At 38.6% G+C, this 24,655-nt stretch overlaps 1 protein-coding gene across 2 annotated transcripts in view; it reads left to right on the plus strand.

The window, feature by feature from the left end:
- SNX9 (sorting nexin 9) overlaps positions 1-24,655 on the plus strand; it is a 61,647-nt gene that overhangs the window by 24,744 nt on the left and 12,248 nt on the right. The window contains exons 5-13 of one of the 2 annotated variants that reach the window (XM_061989033.1): positions 9,959-10,142; positions 10,466-10,616; positions 12,049-12,133; positions 12,967-13,092; positions 13,381-13,498; positions 17,241-17,371; positions 18,801-18,904; positions 21,356-21,459; positions 24,134-24,211. In XM_061989033.1, coding sequence (XP_061845017.1) covers positions 9,959-10,142; positions 10,466-10,616; positions 12,049-12,133; positions 12,967-13,092; positions 13,381-13,498; positions 17,241-17,371; positions 18,801-18,904; positions 21,356-21,459; positions 24,134-24,211 — 1,081 coding nt within the window. Of the gene's footprint in view, positions 1-9,958; positions 10,143-10,462; positions 10,617-12,048; positions 12,134-12,966; positions 13,093-13,380; positions 13,499-17,240; positions 17,372-18,800; positions 18,905-21,355; positions 21,460-24,133; positions 24,212-24,655 lie in introns of both variants that reach the window. The other variant, XM_061989032.1, reaches the window with a different exon arrangement.

Here is a 24,655-nt window from a genome sequence, read left to right on the forward strand (position 1 = left end):
TATGTTGTGCTATATTTATGAGCCTTCATAAAAGTAATAATGAATTGTAATGTGTGTTCATTGGGGAACACTTTCGTTGAATATTAATGATCTGTGTAACTGTTCATATACTGTCATTGCTGGAAGACTTAGAGCATTTATATCCTTTCCAGTCTGCAATGATATAAATCTTTGACTACCTCCCACTCTGTACCTCAGCTCTCTGTAAGTGTGCTTTTAGCACATTGATGTTATTTTTAAGTTACTTGTGTTAGTATGCTAACCTTCTTAAGGAACCTTTTTTTAAATGTCTACTACAATTGGGTAGTCTACACATCATTAGACAGAGTGAATGGATATGTATCTTTCAGATTTGTTCAGCAATTTTGTAAGAGTTGTTTCTTTGAATAAGAAAAGATTAAGCAAGTTCATGCATTGTGCCTGATCAGATGGAGAGAGATTGACTTGGACTTTACTGGAAGAATTTTTTTTTTTACCCCCTCCCTCTATGAAAAGCTTTTTTTGCTTGGTGTATCAGTTCATTAAACAGCAAGTATTTAGTTTCAGGTTAGATATCTCAGGACATACATTATCATAAAAACAAGCTGTTTATTATGGTCTACAGACTGCTGCGTGTCCTACATGTAGGAACAGTTAAACATTTTGAAGTCCAAAAGTCAACAGAGGTACAATATCTGCTTTTTCCCACAGCAGCATGTAAAGTTCTTTTGTGTTGGAAAGTAAATGCTTTACGTATTGTAGGAGCTGGGGACACACATTTGGTTTAGGGGCCGGTTAAATATCAGTTATTAGCTTTCTTAATTGTAACTTGAAGCACGGGACTTGGACATGAAATGAGATCTCTTTAAAGCTGTATTTGGGGCATTTTGTATAACATCAAATGTAACAGTTCATTGACTGTATAGTGTTTGGTTTGTGCTTTGTATCCAGCTGGACAATGTCAGGATTGTAATTATTTGTTCATGCATATAGTAAGTACTCCAGACCTGACTGTGACTGTCTCAATGTTTATTAGCAAATTTTTTATTGATGCCCTGTTAATATTTCAAATGCCTCTGAATTTCTCATGTCAAACTGAGCCAAAAGCATTGATTATAGCTTTTTTTCCCCTCAATAAAACTCACAGTAATTTTAAGGTAGAGTGGGAACCTCACTACTTCTGCTTTTCCCTGTTTTTCCTCCTGTATTGCTTCTAGCCAATCTTTACTTTTGGGTAAGCTTGAAGTATTTGGAATAGCTAGTTCTATCCAATGTGAATGCTGCTTGTTTGTCTTCTAAAGGAAGAGAACTTAATTTGATATAGGAAGAATTAGTTGTAATTAGCAGTTCTAACTAGTTACAGTAAGTAGAGACTATTTTGAATGGTAGTAGAGATATCTATCAGTTCTTGATAGATCTGTGTGTAACACAAGGTACTTGTGCCTGGAGAAGGGAAGAAAAAAGCCCTTGCCTGTATAAGGGGAAAGGTTGCAATAAAGCTATCTATTATATTACAAATGGCAGAATACTATGACAATCTAGTACTGGAAGTTGCATTTCTGGAGGAGGTAAGAGCCTGTAAGTACAGTCAATTTACAATACAGTTTACACAGAATCAGCAGTATACTGGCCCTGTAATACATACAAATTGCAGTTTCTTCATAACAAGTTTGGAAAGGAGTAACTTCAGGTGAACAACTTGTCTCATTTGTGTCAGTGCCTTACACTTACAAGTGTCCTTTTCCTCTCCATTATCCTTCAAATGCTGACAGTTAGAAGCACAAGTTCTTTGGCACTGCTCCTGGAAGAGGTCTCTGGGGCATCTTCCAGTCTGTGTGTCAAAAGAAGGACAATTGCTTTCAGTTACTTCTATATTTCTCTCTCCTTTTGATCTGAGTAAAGATTTAGAAATTAAAAAAAAAAAAATTTCAGGGGACTGGAACATCTTTCATATGAGGAAAGGCTGCAGGAACTGGGGCTGTTTAGTCTGGAGAAGAGGAGACTGAGGGGAGATCTTATTAACATTTACAAATATCTAAAGGGTGGGTGTCAGGAGGTTGCAGCATCCCTTTTTTTCCATTGTATCTAGCAGCAGGACAAGGGATAATGGGATGAAGCTGGAACACAAAAAGTTCCATTTAAATATAAGAAAAACTAGGAGGTTGAGGTAGCCCTGGCACAGGCTGCCCAGGGAGGATGTGGAGTCTCCTTCCTTGGAGGTCTTCAAGACCTGCTTGGACATGTTCCTATGTGACCTGATCTAGTTGAACCTGCTTCTGCAGAGGGTTGGACTTGATGATCTCTAAAGGTCCCTTCCAGCCCCTACCATTCTATGATTCTATGAACCAGCATACCACAATGTATTAAAAAAAAACTATTGCTGACGTTAATGGGAGATGAGGAGAAGACTGGACCTGAATACTGTCAAGGCTGTGCAAAATGCAGAGGAAACAAATTTCCTGAAGCTAGTGTGTTTGGGTCTTGTGTTTTCCTGTTTTCATAGCAGGAACCATTCTACTGTGTGGTCAGGATTTTATGTCATGAGTTATTTCCATTTTCTTTAGCTGAGTTCAGTAACTGTGGTTTGTTTATGTATATTTTCTGTTAAAACAGCAGATTTTGGTTTGGAGAGTGTTTTCTTCAGCTTCTGACGTTTGTATACTAAGCAGTCTGGCTCTCACTTTTGTCTGTAAGGCCTTTCTTCCAGATCAGAGCTCTCTAGTGCATAGTATCTCCTCTTCGCAAAAATTCTGTGGTTAACTGTCCTTGATGAAGAAATTCTATCTGTTTGTTCTGTCTTTTGTAAGATGCTTTTTCTGCCCTCAAATAAAACCCCAAAGCAACCCAGATTTCTTCTGCTTCTGCAGTCTCTTTGTTCCTGTGATTTGTTTGTAAAATATGTGCATTACTCCTGTTTATATCATATGATTTCAACAAGGTTTGATGTTGCTGTTCTGGTATAGAAAAGCCTAATAGAGTGAAAGATTGCGTTGATTCCTGTAATACTACATCAGGAAGTTATGTATAGAGTTGCTCACTCCTTACATACTAGCTTCAACAAAATATGATTTAAGTAATCCTTAGCTGCCAAAGATGGAGCTTATGTTATCTACATAAGAGCTGCAGATGTGGTCTCACAGTATTTAAGATGTAAAAATAGTTATTGTAGCTAACTAAGTTGCATTAGTAGAGGAGCTTGTTCTCTTTTCTTTACATCGATTCTCTAATCGCTGCCAAGTCTGCTTCTGTACTGAGATGACTGTAGCTCTTCTCAGTTCTGGATAAAATAAGTATGCTGAGAGTTTGCCTTCTTGTGAATTGCAGATTGGTCAGTTAATTCTAGTGTGACCTTTGTGAATCCACATTTCATGTCCTCAGTTAATGTTGTGATCCGAGCAGAAAGGCTCAGTTAGTAGTTACAGAACGCAACTAACAGAAACCTCTCATGTTTTTTATTCAGTGGTAAGTGTGAAATCACTTAGGATTGTTTCTTGCTCCTTAGCAAAACTATGAGCTACTAAGATAAGAAGAAAAACTATTGAATGATATAAAAATAAATGGACTATCTCACATATAGAACACTTTTTCCCTTCAGAAAACTGAGATTTCTACACAGGCAGAGTGAATAAATAGTAGTGAAAAGATATAGTTTGATGTGCAGAAGCTGAAGCAGCTCTGAAGTTTTCTGGTGTGTTGATGTGAATTTTTGATTGTGCATAAGGAAGACACTAAAGAAGCTGTTCCCAGAGTTTTTCTTTGTATATTTTCCACTCTTCGTAACTTAATGCTGGAAAGTTAAATTGTCGTTAAATTTACATGACATAACACTCCCCCCCCCCCCCCCCCCCGCTTCCCCAACTGCTATGAGCAGCAATAAATGCTAAGATTGAAAAAAATATAGTGTATAGTGTTCTTTTTAAAGAGTGCACAGTTCTGCATCTGTGGAAATTTTGACATGCATGTTATTGCGTTCCTGTAGAAGTGTTTCCGTTCTCTAATGTTGCTGCATGTGCAATAAAGTAGAAGTATTGTCATGAGGAGTGTGACTCATTCATGTTTGGTTGAGTCCAGCTTGTCTTGTTAAACAAAGTGTGCTAAATTACCTTATAAAATATGCAGGTAGATTTACCATGGAAGCTACAGTTGCAGTTGTTTCTGAATTTGGGAAATCGCTTCCTTGACTAATAAACCCTAACTCTGTGTAAACATTTATGTCTAAGCTTATGTGTAAGTTTGCCTTTATGTATGTGTAAGTCATGTCTAAGAAGGGCACAGTGCAAATGATACCTGAAAAGAAGTACAAGCAAAACTGGTGGGTTAGAACTGTTCAGAAGTTTAAAATAAATATCCCCACCCCCACTGTTTTATGCTAGCTTGGCTTTCAAGATTAATAACTTCTGGTTCCTTCTACAGGTAATGACACTGTAACATCCTCCAATGCTACATGTAATTTGAAATGAACTCTCTCCTCACCCACCTCCCCAATCTCGATTGCAGTACAGCATTCAGACAGATAACAGGAATTTGTGACCAATTCTTGTTTAACCAAAGAACCTGACAGTGACTCTCATGTAGTTCTGGAAGCAGTGGCTTACTCACATTTTAATGAATTACATTCATATATTAAAAAGTAACCGTCCAACACTTGACAGTGATTGTACCAATTCCAATTATGGAGTTGTCTTGAGGGGTTTTTTTTAATTTTATGGGTGTTCCAGTGGAATGCAAAGGCTCAGGCAGCAAGTTGTTAAACTGTAGCACTGTGAGCACTCCTCACCTTCATCTGTATCCCTACCCTCAGGCAAAATCTGACTATTCAAATAGTCACCTTTCCACAAGTTACAGTGTTTACATGCTCTTTTTTTTGTAGCTTTGTTTTAATTTGCCTTTTTTTTTCATGAGGTAGCCATGTGGTGTAGTTTTTGGCACTGACTATATAAATCACAGAATCTTAATGGTTGGAAGGGGCCTCGAAAGATCATCCAGTCCAACCCCCCTGCCAGAGAAGGACCACATAGAGTAGGTCACACAGGAACTAGTCCAGGTGGGTTTTGAATGTCTCCAGAGAAGGAGATTCAACAAACCATCTAGGCAGCCTGTTCCAGTGCTCTGTCACCCTTGTTGACAATCTTGTCAGCCCTCCTATAAGTGGTTCTACTTGCACACTTGGTAGCATGTGGCATGCATGTATTGCACAATGCCCTTCACCAGAGCAGGAGGCTTACTACAGGATGAAATTTCTTTGCTAATTTTAATTTTTTGTTCGTTGTTCACTGAGCACTTTAAAATAAGTGGAATGGTGGGCATTTATAATTGAATGTAGCAATCTGAAAATCCTTGAAATCGCTGAGAATGTGAAAATCTGAAACAAGCCAACAAGTAAAACCCCTGTGCTCTGTTCCCAAACAAAAATAGTGTCCCCCGTAGGTATGCCTTGAACTCTGTGTTTTGTGAGCGGGCAGGACTCAGCTCCTTTACAGAGACTACTTTATCAAGGGGGCAGGGAGGGAAGGTGCTGGATGATGGTTTCATCTGGAAGGAATTGAGATGACAGGAGCAGCTGAAGAACAAATGTATTCCTTGGACAGCATTGTTACAGCCCTCGTGAGGTGTTTCTGGAGATCCTCTCTCCTGTTGCTTTTGTGTATTTATCTACAGGAATGTTCTAGTATGTAAGTCCATAAGGTTGATTATTCCTTAAAGTCCAGCCCATATCCACTTTTGCTTTTCCTAGAGGATTTCTTTAAGGCCAAAACATTTTTAAATTATATGATAGAGAAGAGGGCCTTCTTTCAGAGGTGGAAGCAGTGCCCAGGACCACAGTATTGAGGCAGTGTGTAGAAAGCTTGGGTATAAAGTGTCGTGGGGCATGGCAGGTACTTCACCATCTGCTAATGTGCACACTTACTTTATGGTAAATACAGCTCAGTGAATGTAGTTCTGTGGTGGATACAGAGTAGGCTTTTAGCCCTTCACATTTCTTCCTGGAGGAGAAAAGCTTGATTTTTGAGATGACTGTCTATATTTATTTACTTTTTCATACATCTCTTCAGAGGTTTTATTCAAAGAACTTGAGTTCAGTGTAACGTGTAAGTAAGGCTGTAAGGCTTTATCTCCATGTGGGTATCTAAGGCAGCTATAAAATGAGAGATATATTCATTCCTTTGAGCTTTCCAGCTGTGCCACCATGATGTCTCTTGTTATTTTCAGCCGTTCCTCTGTACTTTCTGTCTCTTCTCAACCGTTCTTCAAGAGCGCAACACTTATTGCAGCTTTGGCTATCCTGGACTTCCCTTGATCTGATCAGACTTACTTTCTCTAATCGCTGCTTCAGCATGACTCCTGTCTCTAGGGGTAGATTTCAAGGTATGTTTCTTAGGGTTGGAGGCCATCACTTCTGATAATATAGTTATCTAGACCTTTAAGAACCAGCTTAGTTTTAGCATCTGAGCGTCATGTTTGTTTTGGCTTTTGCCCCTCAGGAGTAAAAAGGATCTATTTGGCCATCAGGGGCATCCATTAATGTGAGGAAGGAACAACTTCTAGTTCTTCCAGGAATAATTTCATCGGTGCAGAGGTCAAAAAAAAAAAATATATCTTTTTATTTTAGCCAGGGCAGAGAGACGTCTCACTGACTTAGCTTTACTGTCTATAACTTTGAATTCTCTTGAAAACAGAACAGGTGTCACTTCTTCCTGTTTAATTCATGATTCACTCGGTAAAGATACTGACATTCCACCCCCAAGATAAGGATTTTCCTCTTGTGGTGGAATTTTTTCCCATTCAACTATTATTAGATCTTTAAAAACATGCTGGACTACTCTTCCCCTCCCCCAGCCCCACACCAGTAATGGTCTGTTTCTATAGTGAGTTTGAATCTGCCCTTAGCGGAAGATTCTTAAAATACTTAGTAATGTGTTCCTTATGTCTGTTCCCCAAATGGCCTTTTTGTGGTGGTTTTTCTCCCTAAGAACAGTGGGAGTGAGAAAGTCCATGATAGTCTACAAAAGGGAAAATCAACTTCGTTAAAGGAGTTTATCCTTGAATTTAATCTCAATGTGTTTGCTTATTACTTTGAGGAGTAGAGACATGCAGTGTTTCATTTGAAGATTGATTAGTTTCTTGACTGTGTGCTTTGGCATTTCTTTTTTTGTGCATTTGCATTTGAGAACTTGTTACAGCACACTCAATATCCAAGCGATGTTGACTAAATAATAGCTTCATCTTTTTTGTGCTGACTAGAGAGATCAGAGGATTATCACATTCAGTTGTGGAAAACCAAAGATATGAGAACATGTAATCTAATCACTTACTTGCTGACTTAATTAGGGTTTATTCAACCAGAGCTAAGCCACACAGATGGTTTCATGTATGGAATTTATTGGCCACGGAGATCCACAGAACTGCTGACTGGAGCTGAGATTGCCCTTTTAGTAAGTGCTGTGTCTTTACTCGGTCCTCCATGGTGCTATGAGACCTGGAGGATGGCAGACTTGGTTCCCAAACCCTTCTCCACATTTACTGAATTTTGACTACCGCTTATAAATGTCCACAGTGTGTGTGCATGTAGGCAAACTTGTGAAGAAAGATGAAAGGATACCTGTACATACTCTGAGAGGTGTTGTCTATATATGCATTCCTAATCCATCTCTTACCTTTTTCTCCAATGTCTCAAAGAAGTGTGGACCCTTTGGTTTAAAGGAGCTGAGTGGGTATAACCTGTGAACAATACACCTAGGGGTAAGAGCTTACCTCAGAGCTTTCTTGGACACCTTAGAAGGAAAATTTACTACTTTAAATAGTGCTTCCTTATAGGTACATAGAGATAAGACGTCTGAGAGGGCAATTTAAGGAACCTATTTCCCCTTGCTGTACAGTATTTAGTGTACATCAGCAATTGTCTGCAAGTTTGGTTATGATGACTCTTGGCAGTCATTCTTTAGTAGTGTACCCACTGTCAGTATTACTGCCTCCTCTTGTTTTGCAGATTTTAGGGTTTCTTTGCCACCCACTCATGTACCAGATTTCACATGAACTACAGAGAAGAGGAAAACTTTGCTCAGCCTTTTGGCAATCATCCCACATTGGGGCTTTCATTTGCCAGTGATCAGTGCAACATATATTGCAGAAGTATATGGAAATTAATATTATGCAAACTATTCTTTTCTAGGTGCTTGAAGTTGTAAGATTGAGACACACTTTTCCACGTGGTTGGGCCCCAGTGTGTGTTTTCATTTAGCAAAGATAATAAACTGACTGATGACATGTCTGATTATTTCTCTTTACCTAAACTTATATCAGGTGAACATGGTTGGTAGAGCAGGCTGGTATAAGCTTCCAACAACTTCTTTGTAATTGCTGAGAGCAGCACTGTGTATCAGCAATCCAAGATTTAGGTAGACCTCAAAGATATTGCTCCCTTTGAGTAGTGGTCTTGCATCAATTTCCTTTAAAAAAAAAATCCCCCAAACTATCAATAAAGAAGCTCTCCACATAATTTCCCTCAGTACATCAATTCCTAGAGGTCCAGTAACTCTCATGAGTCTCCTGGATGGTGATTTTCTCCCAGGCTGGGGCCTTGGGCTTAATTTCTGTATCCTGTATTATTCTGTATCAGAAGAACAGGCGTTAGGATATTGACAGCATTTTCAAGTCTTGAGATTTTGATGGTGGCTGGGAAGTCTGTTAGGTGACTCTGTTTTAGGAAAAAGTAAAGCAAGAGCTTCTGCTCCTAAGTAGTGTCTCAAAGTTGAAATGAGAGGAGAGAATTTTTAGTGGAGGAAAAACGAAATGTGGAGTAGCTGTACTTTTTTGTGTATTTTGTGTAGGAAACAAACTTATTCAACATGCATGTAGAGAATACCTTGCCTTTCAGTGGGAGTTTTATGAATTTTTCTGTGCTGACAAATGTTCTAAAATTCATGTAAATGTTATAGTCTAATAACAATTAATTTATATCAGGCATCTTTGATACACTGCTTCATGATAAAAATAATGCACCAATTTCTATAGGTTTTAAGACTTCCTTTTGCAAAACTCAGTTTCTCCCTCTGCTGAACAAGACAAGCTTTTGTAGGCTGTGTTTGCTCTCCTTCCCCTTCTTCCTCCTACACTTCAGGTGCGTGGGTTTTGATTTGTGTACGACTTTTCTTCTGTCAGTCTCTGCACTAAGTGTCTGGAATAGACTGTGCTTAACTGGTCAATGCTTTTTTGAAAGTGTAGTGTTAAAATCAGAGCCAAGCAGAATGCTAAGCTATTAATCCAGTTTACTGACAGATGAATTTGACAAATTCTTGTGGTGGCTAGGTATGTCTGCTCTGCATTCTTTCACTGAGGTGTTCGCCTCCACAACAGCATCAGCAGAAGGGTATGTGTGATTACCTTCCTCAGCGTAAGCTTCTGGTAAAGTAGGTCTACAAGGAGATGACAGATGTTTCTTTCCTTCCTCATCTTCTTTGTGCATCAGTTAAGCTCTGACAGAGAAGCTGAGCAGGTTGCTGGAGCTCCCTAACTGTCACACTGGTAGTGATGATGTGAGTGGGCAATTCATAATTTGCTCTTAGTAAAGGCAGTGATCTGATTTTGATAAAATAAGCATTTGAAAAAACCCTGATTCTTGACTTTCGAGTTTCACATGAACCATACTTAGGATGTTGGTGTAAAATAATTACTGTGGATAAGAATGCTTCCTAACACTGGAACAAATAGTTTTAATTTCCCTGAGGAGATGTAACAGTCTTATTAGTATATATGGGTGTCACATTGCTGGAAATCTGATCAGTTCTTCCAGGTGCTTAATGCATTTAAGAGTTGTGTAGCTGGAAACGAAAGATTTGGCAGCTGCTTCTAGGTCAAACAAGTACAATACTGTATGTGAACTCATGATCAGCAGGAGATCAAAGACTTCAAGAAGAAAGTATATGGTCGCTGCTCGTTTCTTCAGCAATTTCATCTTTACTTTTGTCTTTATACAACCTAGGCAAACAATGCCAGTGATCCTTGGTCCAGTTGGAACGTTGGGAAGTCTGGGAACTGGGATAATGGAAACACTGTTGACAGCTGGGCAACAAAACCTGAAAGTGCAGCTGGACAGAGAAACAGTGCTTCAAATAACTGGGAGGCAGCAGCAGCCTTTGGTCATCCTCAGGCATACCAAGGACCAGGTGTGCTAATAATGCTCTTATTTTTTACTAAATTAGAGTAGATGGACAGAGTTAAGAATTGCTTAATTTTTTGGAACTATAGAACACAGGTTACTTAAAAAACAAAGCAAAACAAGTTTCCTAGTAGCACATTTCTAGTGCAGGTTGTGTTTGGTGGGGATGGTGGTAATTGAGGGCGACTCATAAAATAGAAGGCTGAACTAGACCTTAACTATATTTACCCTGTTAATTGTTTGTGCATGAGTGCTCAAGTAGATGCTTCTGGTTTTAAAGATAAAATATTTAACTTTCTCCATTCCCTACCCCCTCCTGTACTTCAGCAGCTGCTGATGACGATGATTGGGATGATGACTGGGATGACCCAAAGTCAACTTCACCGTCTTATCTTGGTTACAAGGAGACTGAGGCATCAGAGGCTGGGGGGGTCCAGCGTGGAAATTCTCGTGCAGCTGCTATGAAGTTACCACTTAACAAGTAATGGAAAATGTGGGGCAAATGTGTATATACTGAAGAGAATTGGAATTTATGAAGATGTGTAAATGTGTGATCGTTCAGCTTTCTTGAAATACATAATGTAAATATTACAATTTTGGGGTAGAAATGGAGATAGATTTGTAGTTCAGTCTTTTCCCTGTGTGATCAGAGAGCACAGATTCATGGAAGCCTAAAAGTACATGAAAAAACTGTAATTTTTGGAGATTTTTACACAAGAAAATGACACTTTTACAAGATTTGAACTTAGAGACCTACGGTCTTCAAAATTTGATGATCTTTACCACTATGTGTGCTTAGTGAAAATGAAAGGTGATGGATGACTTGTCCAAGACTGATCAGAATTCATGAGCAATTTGAGTTGCTAGGAGTGGGGAAAAGTTCTGCTATCCTGTGTGTTTGCATCACCCAGGCTGATTCTTGAGCCACAGAAAGCTTGATTATTTTTTTTTAGGTATGAAGCTTTGTCAGGGTTACACTAGCTTTATCTTATGTTACAGCTTAATGTTTGTTTATTCTAAAACTATTGTTACTCTGAGAAGCTACTGTGTGATAATCTTTTAAGTGGATGACAGCAGAGTGGAAAAGGATTGTAGAATAATGGTCTCTTGGCATATGCAACTAAAATCAACTGTCTCTGCAAGACTACTCATTATTTTTTGTTCATGGAGGTGTTTTGTCTAGTTTTGCAACTCTACCTCTGCATCGTTGTGGCATCTATGTGTTGCAAACCCATTTAGTGTAATGAGCATAAACATACCTTAAAGAGCACTATTTGTCTGTGAAGTAACTCCTACTATTTGTGTTCTGCAAGCAGGCAGTAGGTTGGCAGTACTTCAAGGGCTAAGTATCTTCTTACCTAGAAAGAGACCCACCATTTGCTTTTTCTACACTTTTTATGCAGACTTTAAGGACATTACAGTGATTTGTGAGTGTGTGTGTGCTTTTTTTTTTTCTAATTGGTGGATAAGTTATTTAACATGACTCATGTTTAGAAGCACTTGAAAAATCTGCAGTTTATCATTCTTTCAGGTGGTTGAATTCTCATAATCTGAAATGGCAGGACTATGTGTGAGTGTGTGTGTGCATTTCCAGAGAAGGTAGATCGCAGTGGTGGCAGATGTTTGTATCCTCCGGTTACTTTTGCTCTGATGGGTTGCAGAGCACACAAAGCTACTTTTGCCCTGGAAGAAGGGGCCCACATTGCACAAATAGAAGCTGGTTGTTGGTAGCCAAAACTCTTCTGCTTTTTCAGGGCAAATTGCTGGTTGTTGAAGTAATCCACATCAATTCTTTCCTGCATTTGAGAAATACTAAGTTGTTTTTTTTTTTTTCTCCTTTAGTGGCAGGTAATTCTGCATATGTCAAAGGAAAGAAAATCTGGAATAAATTTCTTTTTTCATTTCATTGTTAGATTTCCTGGATTTGCAAAACCTGGGATGGAACAGTATCTGTTGGCAAAGCAGCTAGCAAAACCCAAAGAGAAAATTCCCATAATTGTAAGTTGGGGATGTGTGTGTAGCTTTTGTGTGGGGGTGGTGTGGTTTTTCTGGTTTGTGTGGGGGGTTCTTTTATGGGTTTGGGGTTTTTTTTTCATCCTCCCCACCCTTTCTTTTTACCCCAACTTAACTTCCTCAGGGTTGCTATCTGTATTTGGGTGATAAGAAACTGATGCTGAATGTATAATTAGAAATAGAACTGTCATAATAAAACCGTGCACTATTTAAGTAGTTTGAAGTTGTGGTAGACTACATTTCAGAGTCATATATTGTGGAAGCATTTTTCAGAGTCAGATTTCAACTCCTTTCTTCTAAGTGTGCTGGATTTTTTGATTCTTTTCAGTACTTTTTGTGTTCTCATGCTGAATCTGCGTTACTTGTGATCATGAAAATGAGCCTTTTGGGGATTAGCAAGCAGAGCAAATGCATTACATGACCTATGGGTTGTCTAGATAGTTATCTAATGTAATCTATCAATTATCTAATATCTGAATGCATCTCTAATACACATTCATAAAGGTTTGCAATAATCAGTCATTTTGTGATCTGAAAAAACAACTCTTCTAGATAGATACTCTTCTAGTGAGATGTGGTCACAGTCACAATCCTTAGAATTCAACACTCCTTTGTTATTTGGGAAAAATTGGAAAATATAGAAGATGATAAACACAACTGTAGTCAATCATCTCTGACTGCAAGAGGACCCTTTATTTCTTGTCAAGCTCTTACTGAAATCAATGAAAACTTTTGAGAGAAGAGAGAAATTATTTGTCTCCCTGTTTCCAGCTGGTACACATCATATATTTATAGGTAATACTTGTAATTTCTTACAGATTGGTGATTATGGCCCAATGTGGGTTTATCCTACCTCTACGTTTGACTGTGTGGTGGCAGATCCCAAAAAAGGTTCTAAAATGTATGGCCTCAAGAGCTACATTGAGTATCAGCTGACCTGCACTGTAAGTGTATCTGAAAAAGGATCACTCTTGCAAATAAGGGTCTTCTGTACAGATAAATAATACAGTTTATGTGACTTTAACTGAATTGTTAAAATAAGTGTTGACTGTCAGACTTTTTTCCCCAAGGAGTTACTTTGTTCTAGCATTTCAAGTTTTTCTGTACTTACAGATTCAAAGTTCTAAAACATAAGTTTTATTTACATTCCACATTTACTGTTCTGGTCACAGTTATTTCATGTCACCATCTATAAATTCCTGTAAAAATTCAGAGTTATGTTTCTCTTGCAGAACACTAATCGGTCTGTCAACCACAGATACAAGCACTTTGACTGGTTGTATGAGCGTCTCCTTGTTAAATTTGGATTAGCCATTCCAATCCCTTCTCTTCCAGACAAGCAAGTAACAGGTAATTTTTCAGAGGTGTGAATTCATGGGATGGGAAATTGAGATCACTTTTTTAACAAGGTTTAGTTATTTCTTACTGTTTGTTTTTTCTCTTATTTTTAAAGAAGATATAAAAAAACCCCACTAACCTTTCCCTACTCAAAACTTATGATGAGTTGTGATGATAATAAAATATCAGCATTAAGAGCATCACTTCAGAACTCAGGTTTTAATTATCTAGTCCAGTTGTTTTTAAAAACTAACTGAAAACAAACAAAAAAACCCCAACCCTAGTTGCTGTAAAAAAATAATATTTATTATTGGAGAGAAAACTATTTATGTTCCATATCTGCTGATTGTCTGGATAAATGGTTTTTGAGGGGTTTTGTGTGTGTTGCTTGGATGTTTCTTGTTGTTAGTTTAGCAGTTTTTTTGTGGTTTGAGTTTTTTTGGCATTTGATTAAAAATGCATTGTGTTGTAGGAGCAAAGCTCCTGGAGGAAAGGGAGCATCCCCTGACAAACTGAGCTGTATTTCTCAAGTAAATTCTTGCAGCTGTTTCTCCTGTTGCTTCACACTTGATTTGGAAAGCATCTTTCATTTGTATACCATTATCCTCTGCTTTGATATTGGTTCAGTTTGACCAAACTCTCTAAAACTTATGGAAGTCTTTTGTTTTGACTTCCAAGAAAAGTGAGACTGGAACACTTTCATACAAGGAAAGGCTGTGGGAACTGGGGCTGTTTAGTCTAGAAAAGAGGAGACTGAGGGGAGATTTTATTAACATTTACAAATACCTAAAAGGTGGGTGCCAAGAGGTTGGGGCATCTCTTTTTTTCTGTTGTAGCTAGCAACAGGACAAGGGGTAATGAGGTGAAGCTGGAACACAAAAAGCACAGGCTGCCCAGAGGGGTTGTGGAGTCTCCTTCCTTGGAGGTCTTCAAGACCCACCTGGACATGTTCCTATGCGACCTGATCTAGGTGGACCTGCTTCTGCAGGGGGATTGGACAAGATGATCTCTGAAGGTCCCTTCCAACCCTACCATTCTATGATTCTATAAAATGCTCATGGATTCAGTCATTGCACTTATATGGCGGTACCTGTGCATTTTCAGTAGTCTCTGGCATCCTTTCTACAAGAGTGTGCTAGAGTGCATGTGAAGAAAATAATGGACACCTGCATAGGAGGAAAATTCATTACCTTTGCCTATTTCCACTTGTGTGTATTCTGGTAAGACTTTTAAACAGCCCTTAAGACAACCAGCCAAAATCAAGCATTCAAAAGCAGGTGGCATGTTGCCAACCACGTGGCTTGTGGTATCACTGAAAATGCAGCAGCTCTACTCTGTTAGAATAAAGCTAAGCATTGATGCAGATGCTGGGATGAATGCCGAGGAAACTGAAAAGTGAGGAAGTGACTTCTTCCCGTTAGTCTCATGTTTAGAATTTACCAGTGTTTTTATTTAAACATGTACATGTGGATTAAAAGGAAAATAGAAGACCTGATGGGATCTCTAGATTTTATTGCAGCTATATCTTAAAAGACTCAAGAGTTTGACATCACAGTTAAACCTTGCCTGTGCATTTCTGTCTTCTGGAGTTGTTGGGAGATAACTTGCCTCATGCCAAAAACTGAAAAAAGCATGTCTCTCTTTCTGAAATGTTACAGAAAAGAAGGGGGGGAAAAAGGTGCTTATCTTTCATTGTGCTAAGGAGGGTTCTTTCTGAAGACTATCTAGAAAAATATTTCTGTGTATTGGTCCTGGCAAAGTAAGACTCTTTATAATTAGGCTGACTTTGCTCAGGATCATTTTCTTACTGGTGATGATATGCCTAATGAGCAACACAACTGGAGATTTCACCTTAAGATGAGGATGGAATGGAGTTACTGAAGGTCATACAATTTCTCTTCCATAGTAGTTGAATTTATTTTCCCTAGCAGATTTTCAGAAAGTGTGCTCCAACACAAACTTCATTTTTCACTATTTGTATTCTTCATCTAGACTGGTAGTCTTGCTGGTTTCTATCTTTGCAATTAAAAAACCAAAAAGAACACCACACAATCCTCCACCCCTCAAAAAACCCTAAAACAAACAAACAAAATATCACCTCTCACCAAAAAAAACCCACAGAAAAAAAACCCAAACCAAGCAATCTGAAGCTGAGACCACAGAAAGCTCAACCTTGTGGAGCTGCTGCTGTACAGTAGGATTATACTGAAAAGAGTCCATGTGTTCAAGTACAAGAGTACATGTCATCTGCACCTCTATGGAAGTTAGAGTTGGGTGCTGGAGGAATCTCTCATTCCCTTCAAATATGTCTTATTCACTATATGCTTTAAAGTCTGTCATTCATTTTTTAGCTGGAAAAGAGTCTCTCAAGAAGACAGTTTGTGATAAAATTAAAAGGTTTTTACGAATACACAGTGGCGATGCTGCACTGGTGTAAAAAGAAAAAATACAAATTGGTTACTTATTTAAACATGTTGTGTTAAAATCTCTTAACTACCAAAAAATCAGTCTTACATGTGTATATCCTAACTGGTTTATACTTGTGATTCATTGAGATTTTCTTGAGGTTTTTTTCCCCCAACGCATTAATTTACCCATATAGAAATATGGTTGGGGGAGGTAGTGCTTTTATAAATCTGCAACTTGTGTTTGAGCAGAGCAATTTCAAACTTTTTTGAGCAGTCCAGTTTAAATGCTTTGTTACCTAAGACATCAGGAATTAGAAAGCAAGTAGTTCCTTTTTACTCTAATGTTTTTGAGCCTTACTGTGGGCCAAGGATATACTAGATTGAACGGAGATATTTTTATGACATGGAACCTGTGCCTAGCTCCTCTTTTGGGTCATCTGAATACCTAGTTTTTCCATCCAGAAAATTGGATATTTTCCTGCAGAAATTGATTTGAACTGTGGTTTTTTTGCCCTCACGGCCAAGAAGGCCAATGGCATCCTGGGATGCATCAAGAAGAGTATGGCCAGCAGGTCATGGGAGATTCTTCTCCCCTTCTACTCTGCCCTGGTGAGGCCTCATCGGGAGTCCTGTGTCCAGTTCTGGGCTCCTCAGCCCAAAAGGGACAGAGAACTTCTGGAGAGAGTCCAGTACAGGGCCACCAAGATGATCAGGGGACTGGAACATCTTTCATATGAAGAAAGGCTGCGGGGACTGGGGCTGCTTAGTCTGGAAAAGAGGAGACTGAGGGGAGATCTTATTAACATTTACAAATATCTAAAGGGTGGATATCAGGAGGTTGGGACATCCCTTTTTTCTATAGTAGCTAGCAACAGGACAAGGGGTAATGGGATGAAACTGGAACACAAAAAGTTCCACTTAAATATAAGGAAAATCTATTTCACTGTTGAGGTGAGGGAGCCCTGGCACAGGCTGCCCAGAGAGAGAGTGGAGTCTCCTTCCTTGGAGGTCTTCAAGACCTGCCTGGACATGTTCCTATGCGATCTGATCTCGGTGAGCCTGCTTCTGCAGGAGGGTTGGACTAGACCTCTAAAGGTCCCTTCCAACCCCTACCATTGTATGATTCTATCTTAAAGAGTAGTAGTCTCAGTCAGTAATCAATATACTGTGATTTAAGATTCTTCTGATTTATCAGTGTAACGTTTTCTTCTTGTAAGTTCTGAGTCATTAAATGGTTAGTAACTCACCAGCTGAGTTACAGGTTTTCATTTAAATTTAAAAAAAAAAAGAAAATAGCTGTAGGTGCTAGAGTAGAAATGTAACAAATCTTGTTCAATGCCTAACAGGACGTTTTGAAGAAGAATTTATCAAAATGCGTATGGAGAGACTGCAAGCCTGGATGACAAGGATGTGTCGCCATCCTGTTGTCTCAGAAAGTGAAGTTTTCCAGCAATTTCTCAACTTCCGAGATGAGAAGGTAAGAAATTCAATTCTCTCACGGACTGAGATTGAGGAACTACTCTCTCCCCTCATCCCCCTTCAAGATGAGAGTTCAGCATCATAGCCTTCTTGCTTGTCTGAGCTCCTGTGGGCAGGAATGACAGGCTGAAAACTGCTGGTTTACTAATCAACTTAGCCAATTGATCAAAATGAGACATAAAATTGCTTGTGTGAAATGCTTGGTGCCATTCTAACAGATATGTGCTCTTTAAAGTAGGTTTGTTGCCAGAGAGTTTGTGCCTCCAATGGAAATGGGGGTTGGACTAGATGATCTCTGAAAGTCCCTTCCAACCCCTACTATTCTGTGATTCTTTGATACAGAAACAATTCTCTTGGCTGTTGCCCTGCTCTGTCTCTGAACTTAATAATCACTATAGTACTCTGATTGGTACTGTTTTGCCAATAGAAGCTTTGTAGCACATCAAGGATGTGTCTGATCCTATATTAAATTTAAAAACAATCCCCCTTCCCTCAAAAACACAATTTTTGCTGGATGGGTTGTAATACCATTATGCTGAGGTGTTGCCTGATATAACCATTCCTTTTTTATTCCTATCCCCAATTCATCTCCAGCGTTTTCTTGTGCATTTTTTAATATATTGATCTCCAGTAAATAATGATTTCTTCATGACCGAGCTCCAGCTCTCTTACTGATTTCGGTATTTACTAATCAGGAAATAAACAGGAAAACTTTGCTTTCTCCTTAAAACAATCATACTTCTAAATGCACACAGATTTTGCTGGAAAAAAAAGTAAACAATTCTTGGAAGTTTCTAAGACCAGACCGGATAAAGCCCTGAGTAACCAAGGTCACAGATGACCAGCTTTGAGTAGGAGGTTGGACTGCAAACCTTCTGAGGTCACTTCCAATCACAATTATTCTGTGATCCTGTAAGTTGAGGCATAATAGCTAGTAAAGAGTAGTCCTAGTGAAGGCCTAGTTATGGCCAATGGAGAGTTGTATAATTGTGCTAGCTAGTCAGCAGTTCTTAGTATCTAACTTATGGACTGATATAAAAAGCACAGTTGATGTAATATAAATGGAATTCTTAACTTTTTTTGCTCCTGCTAAGAACTTAGTATGGCAATTGCATAATAGCCTCATGATCTTGAGTAGCTTCTCGTATCAGCACTATTACATGTGCAGAGACAGATGAATGTAATTACTCCTACGCTCTCTTTCAGTAACATAAAAGAAGGGTCTGTGGACCTCAGAATCTAAAAAAAAACCCCAAAGTGCACAGGCAGGAGGGGAAACTTTTAAGAAAACTTGACCTCACTGAAGCTTTAATTTAAAATGTTTTAATTTATGGGTAGCCTGTTGGTTAACTGTTAACATTTCATTCACTGCCCTTTAAGCCTCATGAACAGTGGTGGTCAAACTTTGTCTTTTTTTTTTTCTCAAGGAGTGGAAAACTGGAAAGCGGAAGGCAGAAAAAGATGAAACTGTAGGAGTCCTGATCTTTTCTACAATGGAACCAGAAGCTCCTGACTTGGACATGGTAGAAATGTAAGTTGATTTCTTTTTGTATGGATACTATGCATCTGGATATACAACAGATATTGAATTAATGTAAAACTAGACTAGTAAATGTGCACATACATTCATGGATTTAAAGAGGTATTTGTCAAAACAGAGCTGAAAAACTATTTGACTACAAAACTTTGATATCAGCCCTTGCAGAACTTGGTGGAACTCCATATAATTACTCCCTGACTTCAGTGGCTGAATACTGATCCTAAAAACTTACAAAGTGTGCTAGACTTATCAAGTATCTTAGGGTAACTCTAGGTGAACCATGAAAACAATGCTTCTGTAAAATACTTGTATATAATGCACACCTAAGTGTAATTCTAATATCTGGAATGGTTGGAAATTATTAAAAATGAGAAGTGACTTAAGTTATCAAATTTAATTTTAAATGGGTTATGACCTTTTTGGAGTATCCTTCTGGAAGTGCAAATGGATAGATATATTTTATATATATGTGTGTGTGTGTATGCACACATACACTTTTAAGTATAGTTCTGTTGGTGATAGACCTTTGGGTTTTGTAGAGTGAAAGACTGGATTTACTCTGTAGCCTCTATTTCACTCCCTCAGACTTAATAATTTTTCTTAGAACCTGTGTGGTATTCATGACACACTTTGCTTACTGTTGTATAATACAGAAACTTTGTTTTGTGTCTGAAGCTGTGGATAAACTAGATAGAAGTGTTTATAGGAGCGAAGCAGTAGTTCACCTACACCTAGAAATGTCCCAGCATTAGCTTTATTCAAGTGGTGCAGTGCATTATTAAGATGAATATAATAGCTGTGTGGTAGCAGTTCTGTACCAGTAAAAGAGATGGCCATTTTTAGGTCACTTCCACTTCGAACACAAGAGTTTCAAACTTGACTACTTTTGTGTTTATATATATCCCAGCTGAAGGAGTGAACCAGAGGGAGGATTTTGTACATGAGGTACGAGAGAGTGAGCGTGTATTATTTGCAGAACCCTGGCAGGGAACAACCAGCATATGGTCTGCTAAACTGTTTGCCCCTTAACAGTGTGAGGGCAGGCAAGCAGCCTGTGGGGAATGCTCACCAGAGGATATTGGCTGCTGGATTGGGGCTGGCAGCCTGGGGTGTCCTGGGAATGATCGCTGGGCATTCTAGAGGTGGTTGTAACACCTCAGACATCCACACCAAGTTACAGTGCCTGGGTGCTATTAAAAGTGTATATGAACAGTCTTGAAAGACATTAGTCCTGTAAATGGACAAACCAGCTTGCTCTATAGTTCTTGGATTCTTCAATGAAAAGACTATATTTACCAAAACAGTTTTGCTAGTACTTTGGCAGTCCTGTGTCTCATCCTGGTTTTGGTCAAAGGATAGTAACCCTCTGCTGCTTCATGAATTTTTTTCTGTGATCATGATAGCATAAAGTATGAAGTACAGAAAGTTAAAGGATGGTTTGCTACTGGGAAAATAGGAGTAAAACAGAGGCCTCTTAAAAAGCCCAGATTCTGCTTCTGTGCAAGTAACTTTTTGGGTAGGGTTTCCAGCTGAGGAAGGAGGTGCTGGTAGGGAGGTGGGAGCCTCTATGTGGTTGGGCCACAGCTGGAGCTGCTGCCCTGGCTCTGGAAAGTTGCTTAGGGTTACCTTCCTATGAGAGCTATCTCACAGGCTTTGGCTGAGAGCATTTGTAAGATCTAATACAGTTTGAATACTTCTCATTGGAAGAAAATACATTTCTAGTTTTCTTTTGTAGAGTTCACAGAGCATTTCTGTGTATGCTGGGCTATGTTAACGGGAAGCTTTGATAGCTGCATGAAAACGTGCTCAAAGAGAGGCAAAAAGGCATGTACTAATTCAGAATTCTCTTTTGAGCATCACAGTTTCTTTTTCTCTAACACAGCTGAACACAATGATATTGTCAATATAATATAGTTATGCTTATACATTTCCCTAGAAAAAGTGCTACATTAATTTTTATTCATCTATTTTAGACTTCTGTTAAAATATCTGGAATAACTATTTTCTTGATATTTGTTTGTTGTTGTACTACTTTTGCTACTTATGTCACACTAACATCTAGTTTCCTGACAATGTGAGGTCCTATTTGTGTTAAGTGCTTTAGGGATGTGTTTTCTTCAAACTGGATTTTGCTCTTCTGTTATTGCTTGATCTCCTTGGGGAGGATATTTGGCTAGTAGTCTGGGGTTTTTTTAAAGATCACGAGCTGTAGGTGAGAGTGATAGTCCAGAACTACATGTTTAGCAGAAGGGGAAAAACAGAATGAAAAATGCCTATTATCTAAAGAGAGAAATTCTGACCTTAGTGAAATGGCAGAGATTTCAAGGAATTAATTTTTCTGCTTCATATTTTAAGACCTAAACATTTCAGTACTGCATTTAAAGTTAGTGTAATACATTTGTTAAACTGCTTTTTTTGTTTTTCTTTTTCTGAATGCTGCAGAGAACAGAAATGTGATGCAGTGGGTAGGTTCACCAAAGCAATGGATGATGGAGTTAGAGAGCTTCTGACAGTGGGACAAGAGCACTGGAAGAGATGTACAGGACGTAAGTGTCCCTTGTAAACTCAGGTCCCTTCTGTGTTGCTTTTCTCTGAGGGTTTTTTTGTCATTGTTTTTGTTGATTATGATTCAAGACACGTCTTAAAACTAAAGGAAATCCTGAGTTATCGTGAAAGTTGTATGTCATTCTGACAGCTTTCAAAGGCTGAGAGCATAAAATTAAGCAAGTTCTTTGAGGCTTTGTTTGGTTGGTTGTTTTGTTGTTCTTTTGTTTTGTTTCTCATAACAGAAATATCTGGTTCCCTGTCGGTAGAGTTAAAGATATTATTATTTAAAGAATTCTAGTAATCCAGCTAAAGCCTTTGTTGGACCTGTTCTCATATATTTGTCATGTGTCTACATTTTAATAACATGGGCCAAGTAGACCTGTGTATTTGATGGAATCATAAATGATTGCATTTTATTAACCCCTTACATAGGATTCTTGCATGCTAGGAGGAGTGATTTTAAAGATTAAATGGGTTTAAAAAAAAAAGTAAAACCAACTTGATTCTAACTTAATCTTTAGCCCAATTCTTTTTCTCCTATCTTGTCTCTTCCTTCCCACAGATATTTAGGGTTGCAGAACTTCACACCAAGTCCCTATGACTCTGCCTGGGCTCTAATTTCCTAGTCCACAGCAGTGTTCAGTGTTTGTGGCCACCACAAGGCAGCTATTGAAAGGAAGCAGGTACTACAGCTGAGGATCATAGTAAGAAACACTTCAGGGCAGGCTGTAGTGTCTGGTGACCAAAGACCTATCACATAAATCTCAAATATCCTCCTTTTTTTTTTTCTTTTTTTTTTTTTCCCCACCACTCCTCCCCCTTTAACTCCCACAAAAAAAACGTCCCTAGATTTGGGAGTAAGAACATCTTCTGAGTTACCTCTTTTCTGCTTCCTAATAGAACATTACAGTTGGACAGCTGGTGCTGACTGGATGGAATGAGAAGTATAGAAGCCCAGTCTCTTTTGGTAGTGATTACGTTAGACTTTAGCAGCTGTAGGATATGAACTCTAAATTATTTATGTTTCCCTGCTTTGAAAAAGAAGAGAGTTTCCTTCTACACATCACTGCCCCTCCTCCCATTCAAAAATAGCTTAACACAGGACATAGCTGACATTGTATAGGTCTCAAGCCACTAGGAAATGATACCAAGAGGGAAGTGGAGGGCAGCGGAAGGGATAAAATCCCTCAGATGAGATTAGAAAACCAGTGTTGCTTTGCAGTTACAGAAGCAGTGATCAAAACTACCATAGTTAAGAGCTGGTTGTGACTCGTGCTTTACAGTAGATTCAGTATTTTGTTCACTGCTAAAGTCTCCCTAAATGTATGACACTAGTGCTTTAGGTATGGAATCACTCCTCTAATAATTACAGCTATTAACTAGTTAGCATAAATGCAGTAAGACAGATGTGATCATGCAGAAAATTTTAACTTCTAACTCTCCAGATGTTTGTACTGAATTGAAAAAGAGACTGGTAAATTGAGACTTGCAAATTGAAGAATTTCAGCAGTCTCTTAGATTTTAAACTCCCTGTCAGCTCCAGTCACAGCTGCTAGTCAGAAGTATTTTTGGCACTTCCTGAGCAATAGTTACGTTCATTCCATTGTTTGATATTTAAAATGACTGACAGTGGAAACTTCTTAAATGCAAGTGAAAAGAAACTAAATGCTCTTCACTGAAGTTTCCACTGGGGATTCAGTAACAAGTTAATGGCTGATAACATAAGTCTAGTACTCTGAATGCTACCTGTTCTATAAGAAATAGCAGTTGTCACAAATAATCTAACTTCTGGGTAAGGACTTAATCAAAGATAATCGGGGGAGGGGAGTTGGTCTTTGTGGTGATTTTTTTTTTACCACACAAAGAGGTTCTGTGAAAACTGGATTGTGTGGGATGCCAGAGCAACTAAGCTGATGTTTGCCTGGATGGCATACCCTCTGAATAGGAATATTTGGAAACAAAGAAGCACATTTATTTGAACTTTCTTTCCACTAGCATAGGTATCTTATAAAAACTTGCTTTTGCATTTCAAATGGCTTTTTGGGTGTCTGAGCTAGTGGTATGCCAAGTGTTAATAATGAATGCACCCATAAACCATGGTTTATTGACCTCATTGTGAGGAAGCTATTCATGCAGACACTTTTAATAGATTATAAAAACCAGATTTGTTATTCCAATACTTGCATCATTTTTTATCTATAATCTTGGTTTCTAGTGCCTTTAAATATAAAATCCACAATTTGAGGAGAGTTTAGTTATTATAGGTCTGTATATTAATCTCCTCTCTTAAAATATTAATGAGATCTCTTCTCCATATCACTGCAGCACTTCCTCCAGGAGAATAAAGTGTACTCACAAGAGGAAAAGAAAAATCTCACTGTGTGCATAGAAGGACTGAGCTAGGAGTGTAGTGAGATTTTTCTTTGTACACAGTTTCCCCAACATTTTATGGCTTTTGGGAATCCAGTTTGTAATTGTTTTATCCAGTTTTGGAATGTCTGTAGTAGCGAAGGGGGCAAGAATATGATTGTAAATGATTCACTAGAGGAAATGTAAAACCTAGTTGGTTTTGGTGTCTGTTTCTATCAAGTTTCGAAAACACTGCAGATTTAGACTCACTTACCTTTGCTTTTGTTTTCCTCTTTTTCCCATTTTCCCTTTTCACTCTTTCAGCACTACCCAAGGAGTACCAGAAGATAGGAAAAGCGTTGCAGAGCCTGGCAACAGTCTTCAGCACTAGTGGATACCAAGGTACTTCTTTAGCTTCATTTATACTTTACTTAAAAGGTATTTTTTCATCACATTGTGCTATTTTTGTTTCGCCAAAGAGCTTAATGCTTTCTTCTCTGAACTTTAGATGCCAAACATGGTTCTGAGGGGAAAAAAAATCAACTTGTTTCCCTGTGTGGCTTTGTAGCCTAGTTTGCCGTCTTGTTTTCTCTCGTGATTGATCATGTAGTCGATTGGTGGTGGTGGAGGAGTTTAGCTTGGTCTCATTAATGTGTAATCTGGTCACTGACCTGACTGACAAAGTATGCTGTAGCATTTTTTGGGATACCAAAGGAAAGGGGAGAAAATGCAGCCTTGAATATATCGGTCACATACCTATTGTGTGACTTCATGAAACAGCACACAAGGATGGAAAATTTTATTACAAGATTTTTGTGTACCTTTATGCAGGCTGGAGGGTTGGCT

This window comes from Colius striatus, chromosome 2 (assembly GCF_028858725.1).
Source record: "Colius striatus isolate bColStr4 chromosome 2, bColStr4.1.hap1, whole genome shotgun sequence".
NCBI classification, from domain to species: Eukaryota; Metazoa; Chordata; class Aves; order Coliiformes; family Coliidae; genus Colius; species Colius striatus.